Raw genomic sequence first — 21,827 nt, forward strand, 5'->3', positions numbered from 1 at the left:
TGTATTTCATTATTTTATTGGATTGTTTTTACTTCCCCTCCTTTTCTTTAATACCAATTTGATTTCCTTTGGAAAGAAGACTGATATACAAATAAAATAATAATAATAATTTAAATTACATCCTAGTTTATACATTGGAAGGGGAAGTTAAAATATGTAGAATGGAATCTAATCCTTATTATGGCCACCAACCAGGATTCTATCAGTTTTAATAATAATAATAATAATAATAATAATAATAATAATAATAATAATACAGTTTCTATTTCAAATAAAATAAGACAACATAAAATTGTAGCTAGGTCACTGAGCTGATCAGAGCATGTCTATTTTACAGACAGTGTAACAAAATTTATCTACATTCAAGGAGAAAGGGCAAATGTACAATTTTGCAATGTACAGCTGAAAAATAAAACAAAATACATAATACGTAAATAATACATACAATAAAATCATAATATAATAAATGAAATCTGTACATAAAATAAATCTGAACTGTTTAGTACTTTGCCAGAAAAGGAGTTATACAGCAGGCCCTTGCCTCCTTATAGAAGATGTAGTATAACAGGACATGAGCTATGGATTCAATAGATCCTTCTCCAGAAGGGCACAATTTTTAGCTCGTAAGGGATTTTTTTGTATTTGCCCTTAAGAAAAGTTGTTGGGAAGACATTGAAACACACTAATGTTAACGTCTTTTGCAGTTTAGGCACATTATTTGATTTAAATATCTTGGTAGCCTAAAAATAGAGGTATGGCTACCCAGGAACACATTCCTGGGCAGGGCAGATGGATCCATTTGGGTTTCTGTATCTCTAGCATGTTCCTTAAGTCCAGTAAGTGCTTGACTGTATCCCATCATCAGAGTGGCTTCTCTTAAAAATCCATAGTTGCTATTTTTGTAGGGTGTCCTTTTTCATGTTGATTTATAATTGCTGGTAATGAACACCTTCAGGAACAAAAATAACTTTAATCAGTGGGCAATAATACAAGTCCCCGCACCCATTTCTACTTTAGTCAAACCTGACTTGCTCCTTAGTACTCGTTTAGCACCAGACGTGTGTGTTACATGCTGTTCATAGATAAGTAAGGCACCTTTGAGTGTTATTTTGTATCAAGAGTAACTAAAGGCAATGGGTCACATCATGGTGCAGAGTACCCGAACAAGCCAAATTATTTTGGCCACAGAGACAGAAAATCTACAAGCATCTCTTTTCTTTCCCACTGTAAAAATAATAAAAATAAAAGTAATTTAACATAAGCTGCTCTCTCCTCACAATCAAAGTGGGCTACTTGTTTGGTTCTGCATCAGGCACAGTTAGGCTGTTAAAATTCCAGTAAGGGCTCCTCCAGATGGCTGAATCAAAAGCACTATCCCACAGTCCTTCAGACAGCAGGAAAAGCATACTGCCAGCAGAAACTGTGCTGCCACATTGCCAATCCCCATTATGCAACGGTAATGAGGCTGAAGAGTGCTGCCTTACGCAGCTATTGAGGGACAAGTTAAGGCACTGGTGGATTCCCCTGACTTTTTCTCCCTCCCAACTGCCAGCATTAAAACAACTACCACTCTCCTTAATGTGAAGTGGGACAATATTGCAATTTAGCTACATTCAAGGAGATGGTTGTTCTAAATGGCAGGTTTGGTTACCTCTCAAGTTACCCAATTAACAGGTCACAGACATAGAGGAGCACCTGGGACAAAGTGGGAGGAGGTTCCTTCCAATGGTCCTGCTCAGCACAACCCCTGTGACCTCTCTGTTGTGTCATTTCTGAACTCAGGTCTAAAGCTCTTTGGAAAGAGCGCTAAAATGTCTCAAAATAGTCCAGCTGACAGATTGCAGGCAAGGGGGAGGAAAGAAGGGTTGAAGGGATAGGGAGCTGATATTCCTGCTTGACATAATCCATCCTCTATGCCTGTGACCTGCCAATTGGATCAGTTCTCAACACAGACCAAACAGCACTAAACTCATGTTTCAAAACAGCCCAGCTGACAGGTAAATGGGAATGGGGCAAAGCAGTGTCTCTGTGTGTGTAACAATAACAATCAAGCTTTGTCCTTAAATAATACTGAAAGAGATTGGCTGTGCTGGCAGCAAGTGATCAAAGAGTCCAGGTCTAATCTTGTAGCTCACATCTCCCAACAGCAGTCATGAAAAACCTGCAGTTGTAATTGGCCAACATGTAATAACAACAACCATAATCATGGCAACAACTGTTGCCAAAGCCTGAATGAAATAGGCAAAATGGTGCTGCCCTTTCCCCCATCAAAGTATTAAAAACAATTTTAAAAACATGGCTATGTGAAACCCTTGTAAGCAGAAGCAGTGGGAAACCGGTAATGCAGCGAGTGGTGACAACACTAGCAACACACAGCTGGAAGAACCTGGTTCTTTTCTGGTTTAAGTTGACCTATGAACCATAGGACTACTGGTCTCTCAAAAAAGAACTAAACCTGCTTTTTAAATCACAGATCTAGCACTCTTTCAGAAGAGCCCTAAACCCCTGCTTGTAAGAATCCCATGTAAGACCTGGCAAGTGCTTTAAAACCTACCAGTTAAGCATTTCACAGGTAGATTCTTCTGCAAGACAAAGGCCAGGACCAGCCCTTCCTGCACCCCAAAGCGAAATGGCCACTGAGGGCAGTTCCCAGCTCCTGGAGGGGAGAGGTTGTACTCACAGCTGCCTAAGGTGGCCAATAAGAGTCCAGGAGATCCTAATTCCTGACTGCATCCACAACTACAGGTGAAGCATACCAGATTTTATCCTTGGTGAAAATCGTATCTGGAAAAGAAGGAAAAGGCTATTTTAAAACTGGAACAGCCGAGGACAACTTTAAGCTGTTTCAGTTATGGGCTGGATCATAGACAATCATATCAAAATCAGCATCATGAGGAGATGGCAAAGAGAATTTGGAAGAGGAAGAGGAAGAGGAGGAAAAAGAAGACTGCAGCATCAAGCAGCTGCAGTGGTTACCAGGGCAGTTCATCCAGTTTGAAGGAAGTGAGGAAAACCCCAAAGTTCAATATCAACAAAATGGCAACAGTTCAGCTTCCAAATAACCAATCGACAGTAACAAACACCATGGTGTCTGTCTCACGAGACATTGTGGAAGAGGAAGCAGAAGCAAGAGAACATCGCACCAACCATGTTTTTGTGGATTTTTGGTTCCTCTTGTTTCCTAGTTTTAAAAAAACAAGGAACTATATTCATGCTAAGATGAAATAATATTTATCTTCCTTAAATGCACATTTTCAGCATTTTCCTTTGACATTTACTGAGAATCTGCAAAATTAACTTCCTGGCTGCTGATCTGACCTTTCAACAGCTTCCATTATTTCACATAGAAAATAAGGGATCTCTTGTATTCACATGTAAACATCTCTTACCCTGTGTCACCTTATGGAAGGCTTTTCTCTACCAGCAGTGTGTCATGATGATCCCATAATTTTAACTTAAACAAAACAAACAACCTTTTAGATTGTTTAATACAATTGATCTAGTTTGATTTATTTCATAGCACTGTGCAAGTCCAGTGGATTCAGCAGTACCAACTATCTTGATAAGCAGTGGTGGGTGAAATGAAAAGATTACACAGGCATTTCCAGTAATGTGTACATATTGACATAAATTCACCAGGGTATGTTTCATCCTACCTCTCTTCCCCACATGAATTTTAACTTACAGATTAAAGGAAGAAACCTGAACTCTGCTACCTATGTGGGTGCCCTAATCCATAAAAGAGATCCTCAGCCTCTTTCCCAAAAAGAAGGGGGACAAATTTGCACCATGGCAAGGGAATAGAAAGAAAGCAGCCTTAAAAAAGAGACATCTGGCTATATATCTTCAGATCAGAGGTGCTAACTTGCAAAAAGCATTTATTTCTTTAGGAGAAAATTATTGGTTAATGGTCCTGAAAGTACAGAAGTAGTTTATGCCACAATATATTTCACAAAGAGATATAAAGAGAGAATAAATAGCCACTGCAAACAGCAGGAAGAAAACTCAATCCTAGTTGACTGCTAAAATTGTAGTTGACTCTGTATACTGGCATGGATAACTTTTTTAATGTCACAAGCCACCTTCCCACAGTAGAAATTGACTGGGAGTTCTGCTGCACCTCTACGATAAGTGTGGCCGAAATAAGTGATAAATGGAGTCACATCTCCAAGTGGATGGAACATTTTCTCCCTATCTCTAGCTCCTTCATTTTTCTCTATTATACTTTATAGCAGTGTTTCTCAACCTTGGCAGCTTGAAGATGTGTGGACTTCAACTCCCAGAATTCCCCAGCCAGCAAGCAAGGAGTTGAAGTCCACACATCTTCAAGCTGCCATGGTTGAGAAACTCTGCTTTATAGCAAACTGTAAGGAAAGGGACAAATTGCTATTGCCTGAGATTTAAATTGCTTGCATGAAAAAAAGAATTTGAAATTAGATAGAGGTGTAGGTACTGGTTGCCTGTTCAAGATATAAACCACCTAATGAAAAATATTGGTATTTTCACAGTACAACTTATAGAAAAGTTACAAAGTCAGCTTCATGGGCAATTCTCTGTACCCACTCCACAATATCTTTCTCAACTTACTAGGAGTGCTAAAATTATAATGATAAACATTTCATTACACTCTGAATTGGTGGTACTACTTTACTTGCTAGATACACACCCTGCCTTTCATTCAGGAGGTCAAGGCAACCAATGTATGTACTACTCCTTTCCTCCATTTTTTCCACCCTGTGAAATAGGTTGGGCTGAGAAAGAATGACTAGCCCAAAGTCACCCAGTGAGTTTCTGTGGCCCAGAGTGGTCTTGAACCTGTCTGCCCATTGCCTGTCCAACAGTTACCACCACACCACAGTGGCTGTTTGAGTACGTTCACATGCCATCAATTCAGTGTCCACTCTTAGCAGCTACATAGAACAGGATGTTCTTTCCCCAACTTAGCCTTTCTCGCAACAGTGCTCCCATTACCACCATAATCAAGTCCATCCACCCTGTTGCTTCTTTTCCTCTTTTTGTTCCATATTTCCCAGCATTATGGATGTCTCAAGGGGGCTGGGTCTTTGCATAATATGTCCAAAATATAATTTGAGTCTGGTTATTTGTGTCTCAGTTGAGAACTCTTGATTGATTTTTCTATCATCCATTTGTTTGTAATGACATAGAATATAAACTTATACTTACTATCAAGTAAGTTGGCTTCTGAGTGCAATTCAAGGTGCTGGTTGTTACCTATAATGCCCTTCATGGCATAAGGCCTGGTTATCAGCATGACTACCTATTTCTGATAGTATCTGCCTAGTATGTACATTTGGACAGAGTGTGTACATTCCAGGTCCCTTCAATTAAAGGTTGTCATCTTGTGGGACTGAGGAAGTGGGCCTTCTCTGTCACTGCCCCTGCCCTCCTGAACAGCATCCCTCCAGAAATATATATGGTGCCCCCTCTCTTGGGTTTCTGGAAGGCCCTTAAGACCTGTCTGTTCCCAGGCTTGAGCTCAATGCATCTGTGGAGCCCCTGTCATGCTTGGTATAGTTATGGCTGCTTTTTCGTCTTGGTTGTTACGTTTTGTTGTCATGCTTTTAACTATTTTAACTGTGTATTCTGATGTAAGCCATCCAGAGTCTTTTGGAGTAGGCAGCCATAACAAATTTATATCACCATTACCATCAACATCAAATCGCAGGTAAGTTATTATGCAAGTTATAGGGAAATATCTTGAGGAAAAATATAGTCTTTGTCTTAAGTAGATCTCTTATCACTAGGTAATAAGTTGAGAATATTCTTACCCCATGGAAATAAATTTAATTGACCAATATTGTGCCATTTGTTCATAATCAAGAAAGCTTAACACTATCATAATAAAATGAGAATAAAATTGTGTTGCTTTGTTGGCTAGCCCCCAAATCACAAAAACAGATGTTGTCATGGAAAGACAATAGGTAATATGCCTGGTAGCCTATTATTTGTACATAAAGATTACTATGTAAATTGTGCATAAGTGATACCGAAGAGGGTTATAAATCATTTGCCTAGTTAAGCGATGGAACCTTTATTTCAGTAGATTATGCCAAGAAATATAAAAGCTTTCAACTAGATTGAATGCTAAATTAATAATAGTCATTGTAAGGTTTCAAACAGTTCTAGAACAGTTGGGAATATTGTTTCCGGACTTTGTTTTTTTTCCCTTGTAGGTTTTTTGGGGGGGTTTTTGGTAGTTTTTATTCTTCTCCTGAAACCTAATAAAATCTTCTATAGAACAGTTGGGAATAGAAATTCCTACATAATGTTAACTGAGTTCTTCTCACTGGAGAAAGCATGTTTGAATGTTGTCTTAGGCACTGGACAGAACAATTGTACAATCACCCCTGACGTCTGTAGGATGTAGTTTGAACTTAAAACAGGAATGTTCTGTATATTTTATTTTTCAATATAATGCAAATATTAAAATAATACTACCTTCTATGCAATTATTAGAGACATGGATTAGATAGAAGTACTCAGCCTCACTAAAGCATGTTTAGGAACTGGAACAAAATACTGTAGTGCAATGAACCATAGACTCTCCTTTTCTTTTTCCAAGAGTTTACACACAACCTTGTGTGGCACAGAGTGGTAGGCAGCAGTACTGCAACTGAAACTCTCCCCACAACCTGGGTTCGATCCCAGCAGAAGCTGGATTCTCTCTCGGGTAGCCGGCTCAGGTTGACTCAGCCTTCCATCCTTCCAAGGTTGGTAAAATAAGTACCCAGCTTGCTGGGGAGGGTGACGACTGAGGAAGGCAATGGCAAACCACCCCGCTCTATAGTCTGCCAAGAAAACGTCACAAAAGTGGCATCCCCCCAGAGGGTCAGACACGACTCAGTGCTTGCACAGAGGATCTTTCACCTTTTTACAGCCCCATTTTGCTGAAGTTAACATTTTCTGATATGGACTTCACAGTACCACTTCCCAGCTTGGGAATTACCTAAAAACGTGGCCTTAGTTTTTCTCATAGAAATGAAGGGCAATCATTAACTCCTATGAAAGAAAACAGAACCATGCATCAAATTCCTTGCCCTGGTGATTCCAGGGAGTGGTGGAATCAGCAGCAGATTTTATCTCCCAATTTAAGTATGTCCTGATTAATCTGGCACATAAACCTCAGTAACACTATTGTAAACTGCCCAGAGTCCCTCCTTTGGGGGGAGATGGGCAGTGGCAAAATTTAATAAACAAACGAACAACCATTGAAAAATGTATTACTCAATAACCTTACCTTGGATGCAGTTGCTTTATCATGGTAGAGTATGATGGAATATTAGACAAATTTGAGAAAGAGAGAAGCTGGTTGCTTTATTTCTTGAATCAATTTATATACTACTTTCCATATTGAATATATTTGCTAATATATACAAATAAGAGAGGCAAGCTTGATCCTTGTCATTATAGTGCCACAATGTCACTGATATTTTAAATGTAGTATTTTTATTAAATTATATTTAATAATTGTTTAATAATATTCATATTATAGCTGTTAGCTGCCTTGGGCACCATTAATAGCAAAATATATCATCTGCTCCAACAATCTCCTTGTCAGTTCTTTCTTGCTAAGCCTAGTTGCACAACAAAAGAAAAGGTAAGCAAAAACCCTATGGGAAGAATACATATTACTGCTACCTCCAACCTCTTTCAGGGAAAGACTAACATGGGATTTGACAATTCTGCAGGACATCAAATTAGGCTCCTGGCATGTCCTGTGAACATATGGGATACAGATCTTACAATAACAGCAACAGTATTTAATTTTTTACAAAAATCTAGAAAGTTAAGCATGGAAAATGGCTGATTATATCAGGCTATTAAAGAAATCACTACCAAAGAATACAGTAAAGGGAGACAGAGTAATTATTAAGGAATGAAAAAGCAATTTGCTATACTTGCTTACCCCTGCCAAGCTTTCAGGTTGTTGAGATACCACTCTGCAATCAAGCAAGATAAATTCTTTGACTTTTCCACAGCCATAATCTAAAACCACAGCTCTTCAACGTGTTGGTTATTTACTGTAGCTTTATGCAGCAAATTATTTCCTCACGATATCCTTTATGTGTCAAATTATATCCTCATGAAACATTGAGGGTGCCAGTGGATCAGAAGATCAACTGTGTAGAATAACACAATCAGGTAGTGATGTTCTCCTTAAAGTCATGGAGATCCCAAAACAGGAACAGCTAGAGTCACTATATCCATGTGGCCTTTTACATATGTAGAGATATGCCACTAATTAAACACAGCTGCCTATCAACATGCAGCTGATATTGAACCAATTTTCTACAGCAATGGCATAACTCTAAGGCTAGTTGTGTCTTATTTCTCATATTGCTTGATCTGCAATGTTACAGAATTTGCTGCTGACAAAAAAGAAAATGTTGCAGAATATCTGTGTAAGGCCCTGGTTTAAGAATTGGTTGGGATCAGTTAAGATAAAGGATTATCTGAATTGGGCCTGTGTCTGCTTAAGTCTAATACATGAATAGTTTCCATTTGACGCAAATAAATGTCAATAATATTCTTGAACTTCAGTGTGGAAGCTATTGATTTCCAGCCCTTGATCTGGAATTACTGGCTACTACTACATGCTGTTGCAAAGTTTTTATTATTTCCATTGCAGCTAGTTATGTCTGGTGCACATCACAATCCTTCAAACACCAAGGGCCCATTTAATTACCAAAGCATTACTAGCTGAGCTCAGATTTCTTCTTTTAGCCATTAGCTGCCTATAAATCTTTACTGACTGAAAGAAACTTCAATACGTTAAAGGTGGAACTGAGCCTGGCAAATGATAGTACAACAGCAGCATGAAAACCAAACAGAACATTTAAGAAGAATTTGTTTGTTTGTCAAATTTGCATGGCCACCTATCTCACACTAAGTGACTCTGGGCGCATGCAATAAAACTGACAATTCAAACGTTCTATAAAACCAGTTAAAAACAACGAACATAAATAAAGCAAGATCACAAGAGGGAACATATTACATATAATACAGCCAGAGCACAGGCTCCCTATTACCAGGTGATCCCCAGGCTTGATGAAAAAACCAAGTTCTAAGGGCTTTCCATAAGGTCACAAGGGTTGGGGCTAACCTCACTTCAGGAGGATGTTCCAGAGGACAGGTGCCACGGCAGGAAAGGCTTACCTACTAGGTCCGGTCAGATGGAACTCCCTCGCAGACAGAACCCGCAACACGCCTCTCCTGCTGGATCTGATGGGATGGGTAGATGTAATCAGGGAGAGGCAGTTCCTCGGATTACCTGTCCCCATGCCATGTAGGGCTTTAAAGGTCAAAACCAGCACCTTGAATTGAACCTGCAAGGAAAGTGGCAGCCAATGCAGCTTGCAAAGCAGAGTTATAAAGTGACCTTCCAGGGGCACACATAACTGCCTGTACAGCCACATTTTGCACCAGTTGAAGCTTCTGGATATTCTTCAAGGGCAGCCGCATCATTTTATTATTTATTTAGTATGGCCACCCATCTCGCCAAGTGACCCTGGGCAGTGACAAAATTTAAAAAATAAAAACCATTAAAACAAAAATTAAAATACGTAGCAGCCGAGAATAAATCACCCATCATAATCACTAAATTAACCACAAAACAGCACACACTCAGGGCCCCAGGCCCAGGCCCAGGCCCAGAGCCAGATCTTTAAGGGCTTATGAAAAACCAGCAGGGTTGGGGCCACCCTGATCTCAGGAGAGAGAATGTTCCATAAGGCAGAAGTTTTTATAATTTTATAATTGCCATTTATATGGGAATAAAATAATCCCATATAAAATGCAGTAGCCAACAGGGTTAACAGCTGATGTTCTAGCTGATTCACTGTATAGAAAACCATTTGGGAACCATTAAGTTAGTGACTTTAGAAAGAAGGGCATGGGTGCAATCAAATTCAGAAGCCAGATAATGCAATATAACTGAATGTGCTTTCAGAATATTTACTTGGCCTTCTAATTAGCTTGTATTCCATTATAGTACAATTCTGCACAATGCTACACTCATTGCTTGGATAGAGGAATCCAACATTTTGGTGACTTCCATATTACATTACTGCAGTGTTTCTCAAACTTGACAATTTTAAGATGTGTGGACTTCAACTCCCAGAATTCCCCAGGAAAAAGCATGGCTGGCTAGGGAATTCTGGGAGTTGAAGTCCACACATCTTAAAAGTTCCCAAGGTTGAGAAACACTGCAGTAGTGTAAATATATTCTACCTGAGCTGCCTTCAAAGATTGTGTGAAAGTTCAACTATGGAAGAACGCAGCAACGCATATTAATGAAGGCTGTCTGATCTTCACATAGATTTACAGTGAAGATTCATCTGAACCCAATTCTAACTCCTAGTTCTGAGCTCTACAGGCTTAAACAAGTTGGACTCCAGATTATCTAACAGTCCTCTCTTCTCTTATATTAAATCCTTTTCTTCCTCTTCCAAATAGGTAAGATCTTCTGGTTACATCCCACTCCAAATTTCATTAGGTGGTCAAATTAATCTTGACTAGAAAGTGGATTTGTAATAATCTCAGTGCTGTGGAATATTTGGTCAAGACATACCTGAATATTTTTTTTATCTGACCAACTTAGAACAAAAACAAATGGGCAAACACACTGTGATGGTAGTACAAGTGCCTTGAATAGTTCAGTCACTTCAAATTTGGGGCAAAAATATACATTTTACTTTGCTAGTTGATATAATAACTAAACAGCTAAGCGTAAGGTCTTGTGAACCATTTGGAAGAATTCAGATACGTTTGGACTTACTTAAAAGTTGCAGAAATAGACACACATGCATACCTACATGTATGCTGCATTCGTTTTGCTCAAATTTTACAGTTTACTTTGACTGAAAACTAATTAAGAATATCATTTCTTTTATTAACTTTTAAAATTTAGCAGATGAAGTATAGGACTTATCTGCATGCTTATGAAGTGGTGAAAACTGAAGCATATTTGCTGCAGCATTCAGCACTTCATAAGCATGCAAGTAAGTCCTATACCCCGTCTGCAAAAGTTCAGTATAAGACTGCTGGATTCATATTTCTGTCTAGATCAAAATGTGATGTGTTTGCTTGTGCTTTAATGGGACGCGGTGGCGCTGCGGGTTAAACCGCTGAGCTGTCGATCGGAAGGTCGGCGGTTCGAAACCGCGCGGCGGGGTGAGCTCCCGCTGTTAATCCCAGCTTCTGCTCACCTAGCAGTTCGAAAACATGCCAATGTGAGTAGATCAATACGTACCGCTTCGGCGGGAAGGTAACGGCGTTCCGTGAGTCGTGCTGGCCACATGACCCGGAAGTGTCTATGACAACGCCGGCTCTAAGGCTTAGAAACGGAGATGAGCACCGCCCCCTAGAGTCGGATTCGACTGGACTTTACGTCAAGGGAAACCTTTACCTTTACCTTGCTTGTGCTTTAGTATGGTGCACGAACCACGTTTGTGACTTATTCAACACTAGGGTTAAGCAAATTACTATCTATCAGGTCTAAATCTTTCACCAGTGACAGGTTATTTATTTCCATATTAACTTCACCTTCCTGAATTAATCTATAAACCAGAATTCTATGAAGGGAAAGAGTTAGGGTTAGAATTAGAGGCAACTAAATGCTCTATGGGGGACGCGGTGGCGCTGCGGGTTAAACCGCTGAGCTGTCGATCGGAAGGTCGGCGGTTCGAAACTGCGCGGCGGGGTGAGCTCCCGTTGCTCGTCCCAGCTCCTGCACACCAAGCAGTTCGAAAACATGCAAATGTGAGTAGATTAATTGGTACCGCTTCGGCGGGAAGGTAACGGCGTTCCGTGAGTCATGCTGGCCACATGACCCGGAAGTGTCCTATGGACAACGCTGGCTCCAAGGCTTTGAAACGGAGATGAGCACCGCCCCCTAGAGTCGGACACGACTGGACTTTACGTCAAGGGAAACCTTTACCTTTACCTAAATGCTCTATACCACAGTTCAATGATTCTTTAAAGCCAAAAGATAGCAGAATTCTTTACAGGTGATTCTTCTATAGGCTCTGGTCCAGTGTATCTATTTCTCCTGCCCAAGTAAGCAGTAAAGTGGAGGGCTATTGAAATGGAATGTACGCATGAAGTCAAAACCGGAATTCTTATATGCAAAAACAGCAAGATATATAATTACTAGACTTTTCCTTGTCCTTGAAGATTAGCCTTTGATTAAGTAACAGGGTTCACACAACAGTTACACATTGCTCATCTGCTCTGTGTTCTTTTGGAGATATCTCTGGGTCATGAGTTCCTTTCAAGCTATGTATAGTCTGCAAAGCAGTGTCAGATGTGAAAGGAAAAAGCTGTTAAGCTTGCTGTAACAAATGGAAATGCATTTGGTAATATTGCACAATCTTTATCGAAGGTTCACAGTGCACAAGTATATGGAATATTAAGGAAGAAAAGCTCACATTGACACTTTTAAATTTTAGTAATACAATGCAAAATACAATAAATATTGCAATATTGCTGTATAATTAGGGATATATTTAGATGCTTCAGTCTAGTTTCCCCTCCCCAGCCTTGAGTCATATTAAGAGTTGCAGCATATTATATAAGCCAGCTGGAAGAGCAGGCTACATGTAATTCTAGGCAATTCTCTTGGTTTTGTTTTGGCAATTCAAATTTCTGTTCTGTCAATATGAGATAGGTTCAGTATGCTGCATTTGATTTTCTCAAATTTTACAGTTTACTTTGACTGAAAACTAATTAAGTATATCATTTTATTTTATTAACTTTTAAAATTTTATGGCATTTGAGAAATGGCTCAAATCAAACTTGGTAGTCTTAAAGTAGCAAACCCTTTTTTAGTTACATCAGGGATGCATGCTATAAATAGATGCACATCCCAAATTGAGGAACGCTTAGATGTGCATTTCCATACATGAGGTCGATGGGAGTTCTTTTACACGTGAGATTTGTAAAGCACAACAGAAACCATTCCAGCAAAAAAGAAAAAATGGGAAGCACTCAGGGAAAGGAATGTGATTGCTACATAAAGAGCTTTCTAATGAGTTGGAGTCTGTATAGGAAATGGAAGAAGGGACTTCTCTTTGCATCCAATGAGATGAGCTGCAGCTCATGAAAGCTTATGCCTTTCAACACATTTTGTTTTTTTGAAAAAGGTGCTTCCAGACAGCGAATTTCTTGCCACCTCAGAGTAACATGGCCCTCCTCCTACAAAGAACTTAGAGGTTACTTTTCACCATGCCCTGTACCAATTTTTGAAATTAACCAGTGACCTGGCATCACATCTCTGCCAGCTTCTGCCAACTTTATATCAGAGGGTATTTAAATACCAGGCTACCTTGTCAGAGATTTCCAAAGAGAGAACTAACAAAGTAGAAGTTAAAATTGGAAAAAGTCTTCCAAATACTAGAGTCATTTTCAGGGACAAAGAGATACATTGACAGAAGGATAAGGACTGTACTGTGTGTAGCAGAGCTACACACAAAACTTATGTATCTCCTGAGCCTCACAATATTTTTGTGTATGGGGGGGTATGTATGTGTATACACATACTAACTATAGTCTAGTACTTTGTGCCATCACCCTTACTACATACATAGACCCATCTAGACTGTTTAAATATTTTTTTATTACAGCAAACAACCAATCTTAATAGATCATTAATATAGTGACTTTCTGGTCTTCAGGATAATTTTCAAAATGGTTTACTATTTTCTTTCAGAGTAATGTATCATAAAAGCACAAGATAAAAATACCACATACAACTTTAGAAAAAAAAGAACTAATTAAAAGCACCAAAGCTAGAACCAGTGTGACAAAGAATATATACCTATCACAGACACAAAATTACAAGACAAAGCAATGGAAATATAAGAAGACAAAGAATCCCAAGATAAGGCTGAAAAGGTTAAGAAATAAGCAATAGAGTTATTTCAAGTATTCCAAAAATTGAAAATATCACCTATTGCTGAAAGTGCCCATCCCTGATTAGATACCACAATAGTGCAACATGCAGGAATTTTGGACAGGAGCCTTTGGTGTGGATTTCAGAGTTAGATAGGAATAGATGAGATGGGATTTTCCTTCAGGTGCTGTGATCCCAGTCACGGCTCCAGACAATTAGAACTGAGTTCAGAAATGAGCCAGTGAATTTTGGCCTATTATACAGGTATTCGATTTGATCATAACATGCAATTCCAGTCTGGTTTCAGACAAATCAATCAATCAAATGATGTTAGTATGGAAATATCATAGCACCTGTACAATTTTTTTAAGGATGTTGTCATATTTTCAGGCTAAAACATATATAACTTTGGTGGTTTCATTAGTGTTGCTCCTGTGCATTCCCGTTAAAGATGAAAATGTGGAGATTAAGTCCTATCAGCTAATTTACATATCACAATTGCAAGACAATCTCTTTTGATTAGGAAGTTTATCTCTGACAAAGCACACCTTGGTTGTCAGACAGCCAAGGCAAACGCCAACTTTTGAATAAGGCACTACAACCGTGGCCCAGAAGGCTTCCACACCTACCGCCTGCAATACCTGTGGACGCTACAATTCACTTTTCTCTCGCTGTGACTTCACAACCCTGTTTGGTGGATAGTCGGAACCGGGTGCCTCCCCAACGCGTTAAGCTCAGGTCTCACGATGCCCAGCTAGCCCCACACCTGGCAATCATGGGTAGCTGGAGTCCAACTGGAGGGCACCAAGTTAGAGAAGGGTGGGCAGTACTTACATACTGGCCATTAATCCCTGCAAAAGCCCTTCGAACGGATTAAGTCGTGTTCTTCTACTCAGGCGCTAACCTGGCGGCCGGGAAGTCCCGGCGCCTTCAAATACGTGCCAAGGTGCCAGCGATTCGTGCCTCCCAAAAGGGGCAGCCCCTCCGCACCTGCACGCCTTTGTCGGCCCGTGTGCGCGCGCGCGAGCTACATCCCACCTCCCCCGTGCTCACCGCTGGAGTGGGCAGGTCCTGAGAGGAGAGGAGAAGGAGGGGTGTAAGAGCGGCGGCTTTCCCATTGGCCGCCTGCCGGAGTGCTTTTCCCTTGCTCGGCTCCGAAGAGTGCGAACGATTAAAAAGGGAGGTTGTCGCCGGAAAAGAGCGAGCGAGGGTGAGTGAGCTGGAGGAGGAAAGGCGGAGGGGCGGGTTTTCTCTCCCTTCTCTCGTTGCCCCAGCCAGAGGAGGCTCCCTGCGCCAAGGAGAGGTCCACGGCGCGCGTCCCCTCCTCCCCCTGCGGCGGCGGCGCCCCCAGACGAGTCGGGGGCTTCCGTCCCTTCCTCGCCGGGCTGCTCCCCTCCTTCGCCAGCCTGGGGGAGGCGAGCGGGGAAAGGCCTTCCAGGAGAGCAGGGGCGAGCGAGGAAAAGCGCAAGGATCTGTGCGCCCCTCCCGACAGGGCGAAGGGGAATGCCCGCGCCTGGCCAGCTGGATTTCATCGACAGCCAAGCAGGCGGATTTTAGGCGGCGGCGGCTCCTCCCGGTTGCACGTCCTAGTTGACCGGGTAACGGAGGGGGAGTCGCTGAGGAATGTGGCGTCCGTGCGGCTCAGAGCTCCTGGCTAAGGTGAAATGGTGGCTTTTGGCGCTGCCGCTTGCGGTGCGGGGAACAAGGTGAGATGCGCGTTAGAAAGCGGCGCTCGGAGTTTAGGAGGTGCCTTTCTTTCCCTCCCCACCCCACCCCACCTCACCTCAGCGAGGCGTTGTTCTTGGAAAAAAAGGGTTACTTCTTTTTCCTGGCTGGTGTTTCCGTTTCGCAGCTCGGGGGAAGGGGGAGAGGCTGTCGCTTGTGCATGTGAGGCAGGGAAAGGACCGGCGGCTTCCATTTGTTGTAAGCCAAATTGGCAGCCGAGGCCCGGCGATTTTTAGCGAGCAAAGTTAACCAGCCGGTGGCCACCCGGGACTAGCCCCTGCTCTCTGCTTTGATTTCCCAACCATGCTTCCTTATGGACAGTGTCGGTGTGGTGTATGTAGGTATGTGCAGTGAGAAAACAGTGCCATAACCGCACCCTTCTTGCAAACATGGGCATTTTAACTCACCCCTTGCTCTTCTGTGTCTCTTCTCCAGAGCTAGTGGCCATGCATGAAGTCCTGGAAGATCCTACCAAGCTGGCGGTGATGAGTTGAAAGGCAAAGGCAGTGAGCTGGTTGTGGGCTTTCCCTTCCGAGCAGCAACAGCTATCATGACTGTCTTCAGGCAAGAGAACCTGGAGGATCACTATGAGATTGGAGAGGAACTTGGAAGGTAGAGTACCTGTTGGGAGGAAAGTGTGTGGACCCCGTGTCCCTTCATTGATAAAAATCCTTGGGGACAATCAAAACCACAGAGCATGTGTACTGGGCTGGGAATAGGACTGAAGTTCTGCTGATGTTGTTGGACCAAAAAAGAACATGGGAACCAATCAGTGGCATGTGCATAGCAACAGGAAACTGTGAACTAGCTATGTGCATTGTAGTCTTCTGTGGAATGTGAATCCAGGCTGCTTGATAGATTTCAGGTTCTGTGTGGCATGTGAACTGTAGTTCAGTTGACCAAGATAGTAAACATGTTGTAGGAACACAGTCACAGTAGTGAATTGTAAATGTGTTTGCCATTAGTGCATTCCAGTGAGATGCTTAAACACTGCAAATTAAGAGATATATTATGGTATCTTTTAGCAGCAGCATACCTTGTCAGGAGCCACAAATAAAATGTATTCTGCTGTGGCTGGGAACTGAGCATTGATACTGGTGTTATATAGGCATTTTTCCGGAGAAAAAACTCAATATTCTGATGAAATTACCTCAGAAAAATGATTCCAAGCAGCCTACTGCATTGAATAAGCATAAAAATACTGGATTGAAGAATATTGAAATTGACGCCTCTGTTTTATGCTGATAGTAACTGATTATAAGAACCCTTTGTATGATCTCAGTCTCAACAGTGAATTGTTAGTATGTGTGATAGAACACAAATTGGTATTAATCTATTCAGTTGCAGCTTGAGTCTTAATAATGGGTTCTGAATCCAAATAAATTTTATTCTCAAACTATCAGAGTTCACTTATTTCATTTCAGTCAAATGTCAGATCAAATAATTTATAGTTATTAAATAGTGTAGCTTTAACACAGCTTCCAAAGCTTGTTAGCTGAACATTATAGCATGCTGGGTGTGTACCATAGCTTTGTGATTGGAAAAACAAAGCTGTTGACTACTGATTATAGCTTCATTTTTATTTTAAATCTCTGAGCTTAATTGCTGAATTGAGTTTGTTTTTAAGTGTATTACATTCTTGTTAAGGTAGTGTTTATGCTTTCAAATAAAATGCCTAAGCGAGCAGTAAATGCTTCTACCTCAAGTATTACAATTTTCATATCCTCACAAGCAACCTGTGAAGAAAGTTAGGTTGAAAGATTGATTACCATAATGAAAATGGTAGGTTGGCAAGATTACTGAGACCAGTTCAGCTATTTGGATGTCATGCAAACCAAAACAAAACCTTGTGTAGAAACAATTACATAATGTAAAGAGAGCAAATATACTAACTTGTAGAGAGACTTCTAGCAGCTGGACTAATGAGCTGTGTAAACTTGGACATGGTTTTAAATCAACCCCTTATTTTGGTAATTATGGTTTCTGGGTCTTTCTGAGTATGGGTTTAAATTATTTTCTTCTTGAATTTATTTTTGAGTTACATACAATTAGACAGCGAGTGTAGTGGTTAAAGGTTTTGGTCCTGCCTTAGGCACAAAGCCATCTGGGTGACCGTGGGCTGGTCACACACTCAGCCTTAGAAGAATGCCATGGCAAACCACTTCTGAAAATGTTGCCAAGAAAATCGCAGGGACTTGTCCAGGTAGTTGCCGGGAGTCAACACTGACTTGAGGGCATGAATTTATTTTTGCATCTTTTATGTGCAATTATAATACAAAGAAAAGACAATGTTTTGACTTTTAATCTCAACACTGTCAAATTATTTTGGAAAAGGCAACAGTTTCACTACATGTATTGAGAACTGAATATACACTGTTTACTCTGTAACTACAGGGAAAATCCAGGCCTCCCGCAAATAAATAGGAAAACAGCAACTAGATGATTAATTTGAATTCTGACATAATTCAGATTAATTTCTGACAGAAAATTATAGTCTGTGAAAGTAAAAATAAATTCATATTTTATTCATTCTGTTATTTTATTGGCAATATGTAGCTAATCAGTTTGTAGATTATATCATCCTGAACACTGTTTTAAGAATTTTAAATTGTCACCAGGATTGTAATATTAATTTAGAATAGTAATGAGAATGAATTCAAACAGTATTAAATGTACACAGAATTGATGTTAAAATATCTGAAATCCAGAATATTTAATATGAAGTTCTTGGGTTCTAAATATCAGGACAAAAATTGCTATTTGCCAAAATAATATTTTGGATTTCTTTTTCTTAACTGTTGCAAAATTTGTAGCAAGTTGTAACTTTTTCTTCTTCAAAATCCACTGATGTTGATTTATTATTTATTATTGTTCACATTTCTATCACCGCCCATCTCCCCCTAAAAGGGGGACTCTGGGTGGTTTACCATAAAATGCACCTTAAAACCTCAACATCATAAAATCACCAGGTCAGCAGCTACAATACTAAAATAATAAAAATATAAATATGGAATCCAAGTAGGAGATTTCCATTTACTGTAAACATGCTAACACTGCAAAGCAAATCTTATGTTCAGAGATAATATATGACTAGTAAGTAAGTTGAATTTCAACTTACAAAATAAAAACTAAAAATTTATCTGTTAACCTCTATAGGACATTTTAGAAAGTTGTATGAAAACTCTTAACTTGCTTTTACATTGACTTCTAGCACTGATCATTTTACCTGAATATGATTTTGTGCCTCATATAATGTGTAGTATGCAGTCTGTAACTATGATTTGAACCTGCAATCATATGAGCAAAACAATACTCCCTTAATTGTCACTTAAACAGCAGTTATAAGCAATCAACACACTGTACAATTTCATAAGTCCAAAACAGATTTCAGTTCAATTTAAGAGGAAATTATTATGAAATACATACATGCCTTTGCTGCTGCATTTTGTCCTTTGTGGTTATGAACAGTGTGACTGTGCATTTTAAATACTTCATTCTCTGGTTTTTTTCGTATACTATACTGTTTCAGGGAATGTATATCCTAGTAATACTTTTTTTTTTAAATTGTCCCTGATCAAAACAGTCTAAGAATTCATCCCCATGAAGGTGGCTTAGTAGAAAAACATCACAGGCAGTATTGTATTGACCTTGAAACTTTAAGACTGAAACTGAAGGTGAAACAGTTTAAATGACTTGTATCTGAAATAGCATGTACTGGTAGTACTCAATTAACAGTAATTGGGACCAGGAACTCCATCGCTAAGTGATGAGGTCATAAAGAGCAATGTCATGTGACTGTACTGATTTACAACGGCAGTTCCAGTTGCCATCGTTAAGCAAATGCAACGTGGTGGTTAAGTGTGACATCATGTGATTGCCCTTTGCGACCTGTCGATTTTCCCATTGACTTTGCTTGTCGGAAGCTGGCAGTGCAGGTTGCAGACAGCAATCACGTGACTGCAGGACGCTAGAACCATAGTAATTGCAAACCAGTTGCCAGGCATCTGAATTGTGATCACATGACTGTGGGGGTGCTGCGACAGACGCAACTTTGAGGACCATCTGTAAGTTTCCTTGTCCAGTGCTGTAACTTTGAACTGTTGCTGAACGAATGGTTGTTAACTGAGGACTACCTGTATTTCAAGAAAGTGAATCAAGCCACAAGAGCATAGGTTCAGTGTGCATGAAATGGTTATACTATATAGAGGATTTTCCTTTTAAAAAATAGCTATTTTAGAGCTAGGAACATAGCACAGCCTGAAATATGTCAATTCATGCTACATTCTCTCTCTCTCACATATGAATAGAAACTTGGTTTGTTCAGCCAGATGTACACATAGGCCATTTCTCCAAATACAAGTTGTTGGAGACAAATAGAGATACTGTTTCCAACAACTGTAGCCTAATCCTTAGTGGCATTTCACTGCTAACTGCTGCAGATAGACTGAAATTAGTTAACTGCAGACTTCATACATGGCAGTGGGGCTTAAGATCTTAAAACCTCCCTTTGAATCTCTTGCTAACTGCTGCAAAACAATACAGTACCCATTTTCCTAAAGGCAAGTGCTTCATTTAGAGGAGACAGATCTTTCTCAGATCAGTGTTTCTTCATCTGATTTACTACATGCACATCAAATGACTTTTTAATTCAAACTTAATTAATTTTAATTTTCTTCTAGTTTCTATCCTTGATAGAAAACAACAAAGTTAAAGAGTAGAAGACAGCAAAAACGATAAAGGATCATATGAAAAATATAAATGGTAATCTGGAAAAAGATATCTGGCCCAGTCAGTCAAGCAGTGGTACCACTCCACCTGTGTGTGCAAATATCAGAGTTCCAAAATACAAGTAGTCATGTAGGATTACAAGTCATGGGACTGCAGGAACACAAACTATCAAACACACTTCTTCCAAGACTGAAATTTCAAAAGCTGACTGTGCTGCTTTATATTGTATGTTTTATTTGGAGGAAGTCTTGAGTGCTAGAAATGCCCTAGTTACAGAACCCAGCTAGCTTGCTACTCTGCATACTTTGTTTCAATTTCATTTATGTTTCAACACAATGAAACCTGGATTTAGGTTAGAATCAACTTTAGCTCTCAGTGGGGACACATTCCTTTGCATGATGACTTGGTTTGCGATTTGGGGATTCTTCAAATTTGCAACTCCTGCTTGAACAGCAGGTAGAGGCCATGACCAGGAGAGCCTTTGCTCATCTTCACTGGTACAGCAGATGCAGCTGTGTCTGGAGAGGATGCTGTGTCAGTCATTCATGCTCTTACTGCTTCATGGTTGGATTGCTGTACCTGGGTCTGCCTCTGAAGACAACTTGGCAATTGGTTCAGAATGTTGGTTTAGCAGGATAATAGCATTGTGGGAACTACATTCGCACGTCTAGTCGTTTCTGAGTACAATTCAAAGAGTTGCCATAAAGCCATTAAAACTTTTATGGCTCAGATTCTTTTTGCCTCTCCAATAGCATCTTCCTATCCTGTGCATTCTATGCAGGAAGAGATACTGCTCATTCATTCCTCCCACTGGTCGGGAATACAGCAGCAGAAGCGCAAGCCTTTTCTGTGGTTGCCCAACCTTACAGAATTCTTTTTGCTCCTCCAGGGGAAGGGATGGCTCATCCCAATCATCTTTTAGGAAAGAGGTGAAAACTATTGTCTTTCTTTGGCCCGGGAGCATAGATGTGGAATCACGGTAGCTGCTTTTTGCTGTATTTGGTGATTGTATGTCACTTTATGGTTTTTATGTTGATTCTTGGACTTTATGTCTTTTCTGATATGTGTTGTGAGTTTTAATTTTGTAATCTGCCTGGAACTGATGACTGGAATTGTGCACAAGTGCTGTGAAGTAAACAATAAATAGGGCAGTGTTGTGTAAATTCAGGTATATACTGTAGCATGCTGGAAAATGAGCAGATGTATAAAACCCTGAAAGTATGGGTGACATTATTAGGTCCTAATTTTAAGTGTTGCTGACTATATTCTGATATCTAATATAATATAAAGACTTGCCATAGGATACTATTCATCTTTTGCCTCGTACAATTAGAGTGGTGTCATTTTCAACTTAACTGGATTAAAATAGTTGGCTTTGACTACTGTAATATTTGTGAAATGTAATGTAAATAAGAGGCTTATGAAATAACATACTCAAAATAGGTTCTTGTTTCAAGTCCAA

The 21,827-nt window shown here is 40.1% G+C and overlaps 1 protein-coding gene across 4 annotated transcripts in view; it reads left to right on the forward strand.

Annotated features, from left to right (window-relative positions):
• The first annotated feature begins 15,033 nt into the window (after nt 1-15,033).
• Nucleotides 15,034-21,827, forward strand: part of DAPK1 (death associated protein kinase 1) — a 75,361-nt gene continuing 68,567 nt past the window's right edge. For 2 of the 4 annotated variants that reach the window (XR_010067322.1, XM_063295209.1), the window contains exons 1-2: nt 15,133-15,618; nt 16,073-16,249. Coding sequence is in view for 3 of the 4 variants with exons in the window: in XM_063295209.1 (XP_063151279.1) it covers nt 16,188-16,249 (62 nt within the window). In the remaining variant the exon portion in view is untranslated. The other 2 variants (XM_063295208.1, XM_063295207.1) reach the window with 2 other exon arrangements.

Source organism: Candoia aspera, chromosome 2 (genome assembly GCF_035149785.1).
Source record: "Candoia aspera isolate rCanAsp1 chromosome 2, rCanAsp1.hap2, whole genome shotgun sequence".
Classification (NCBI taxonomy): domain Eukaryota; kingdom Metazoa; phylum Chordata; class Lepidosauria; order Squamata; family Boidae; genus Candoia; species Candoia aspera.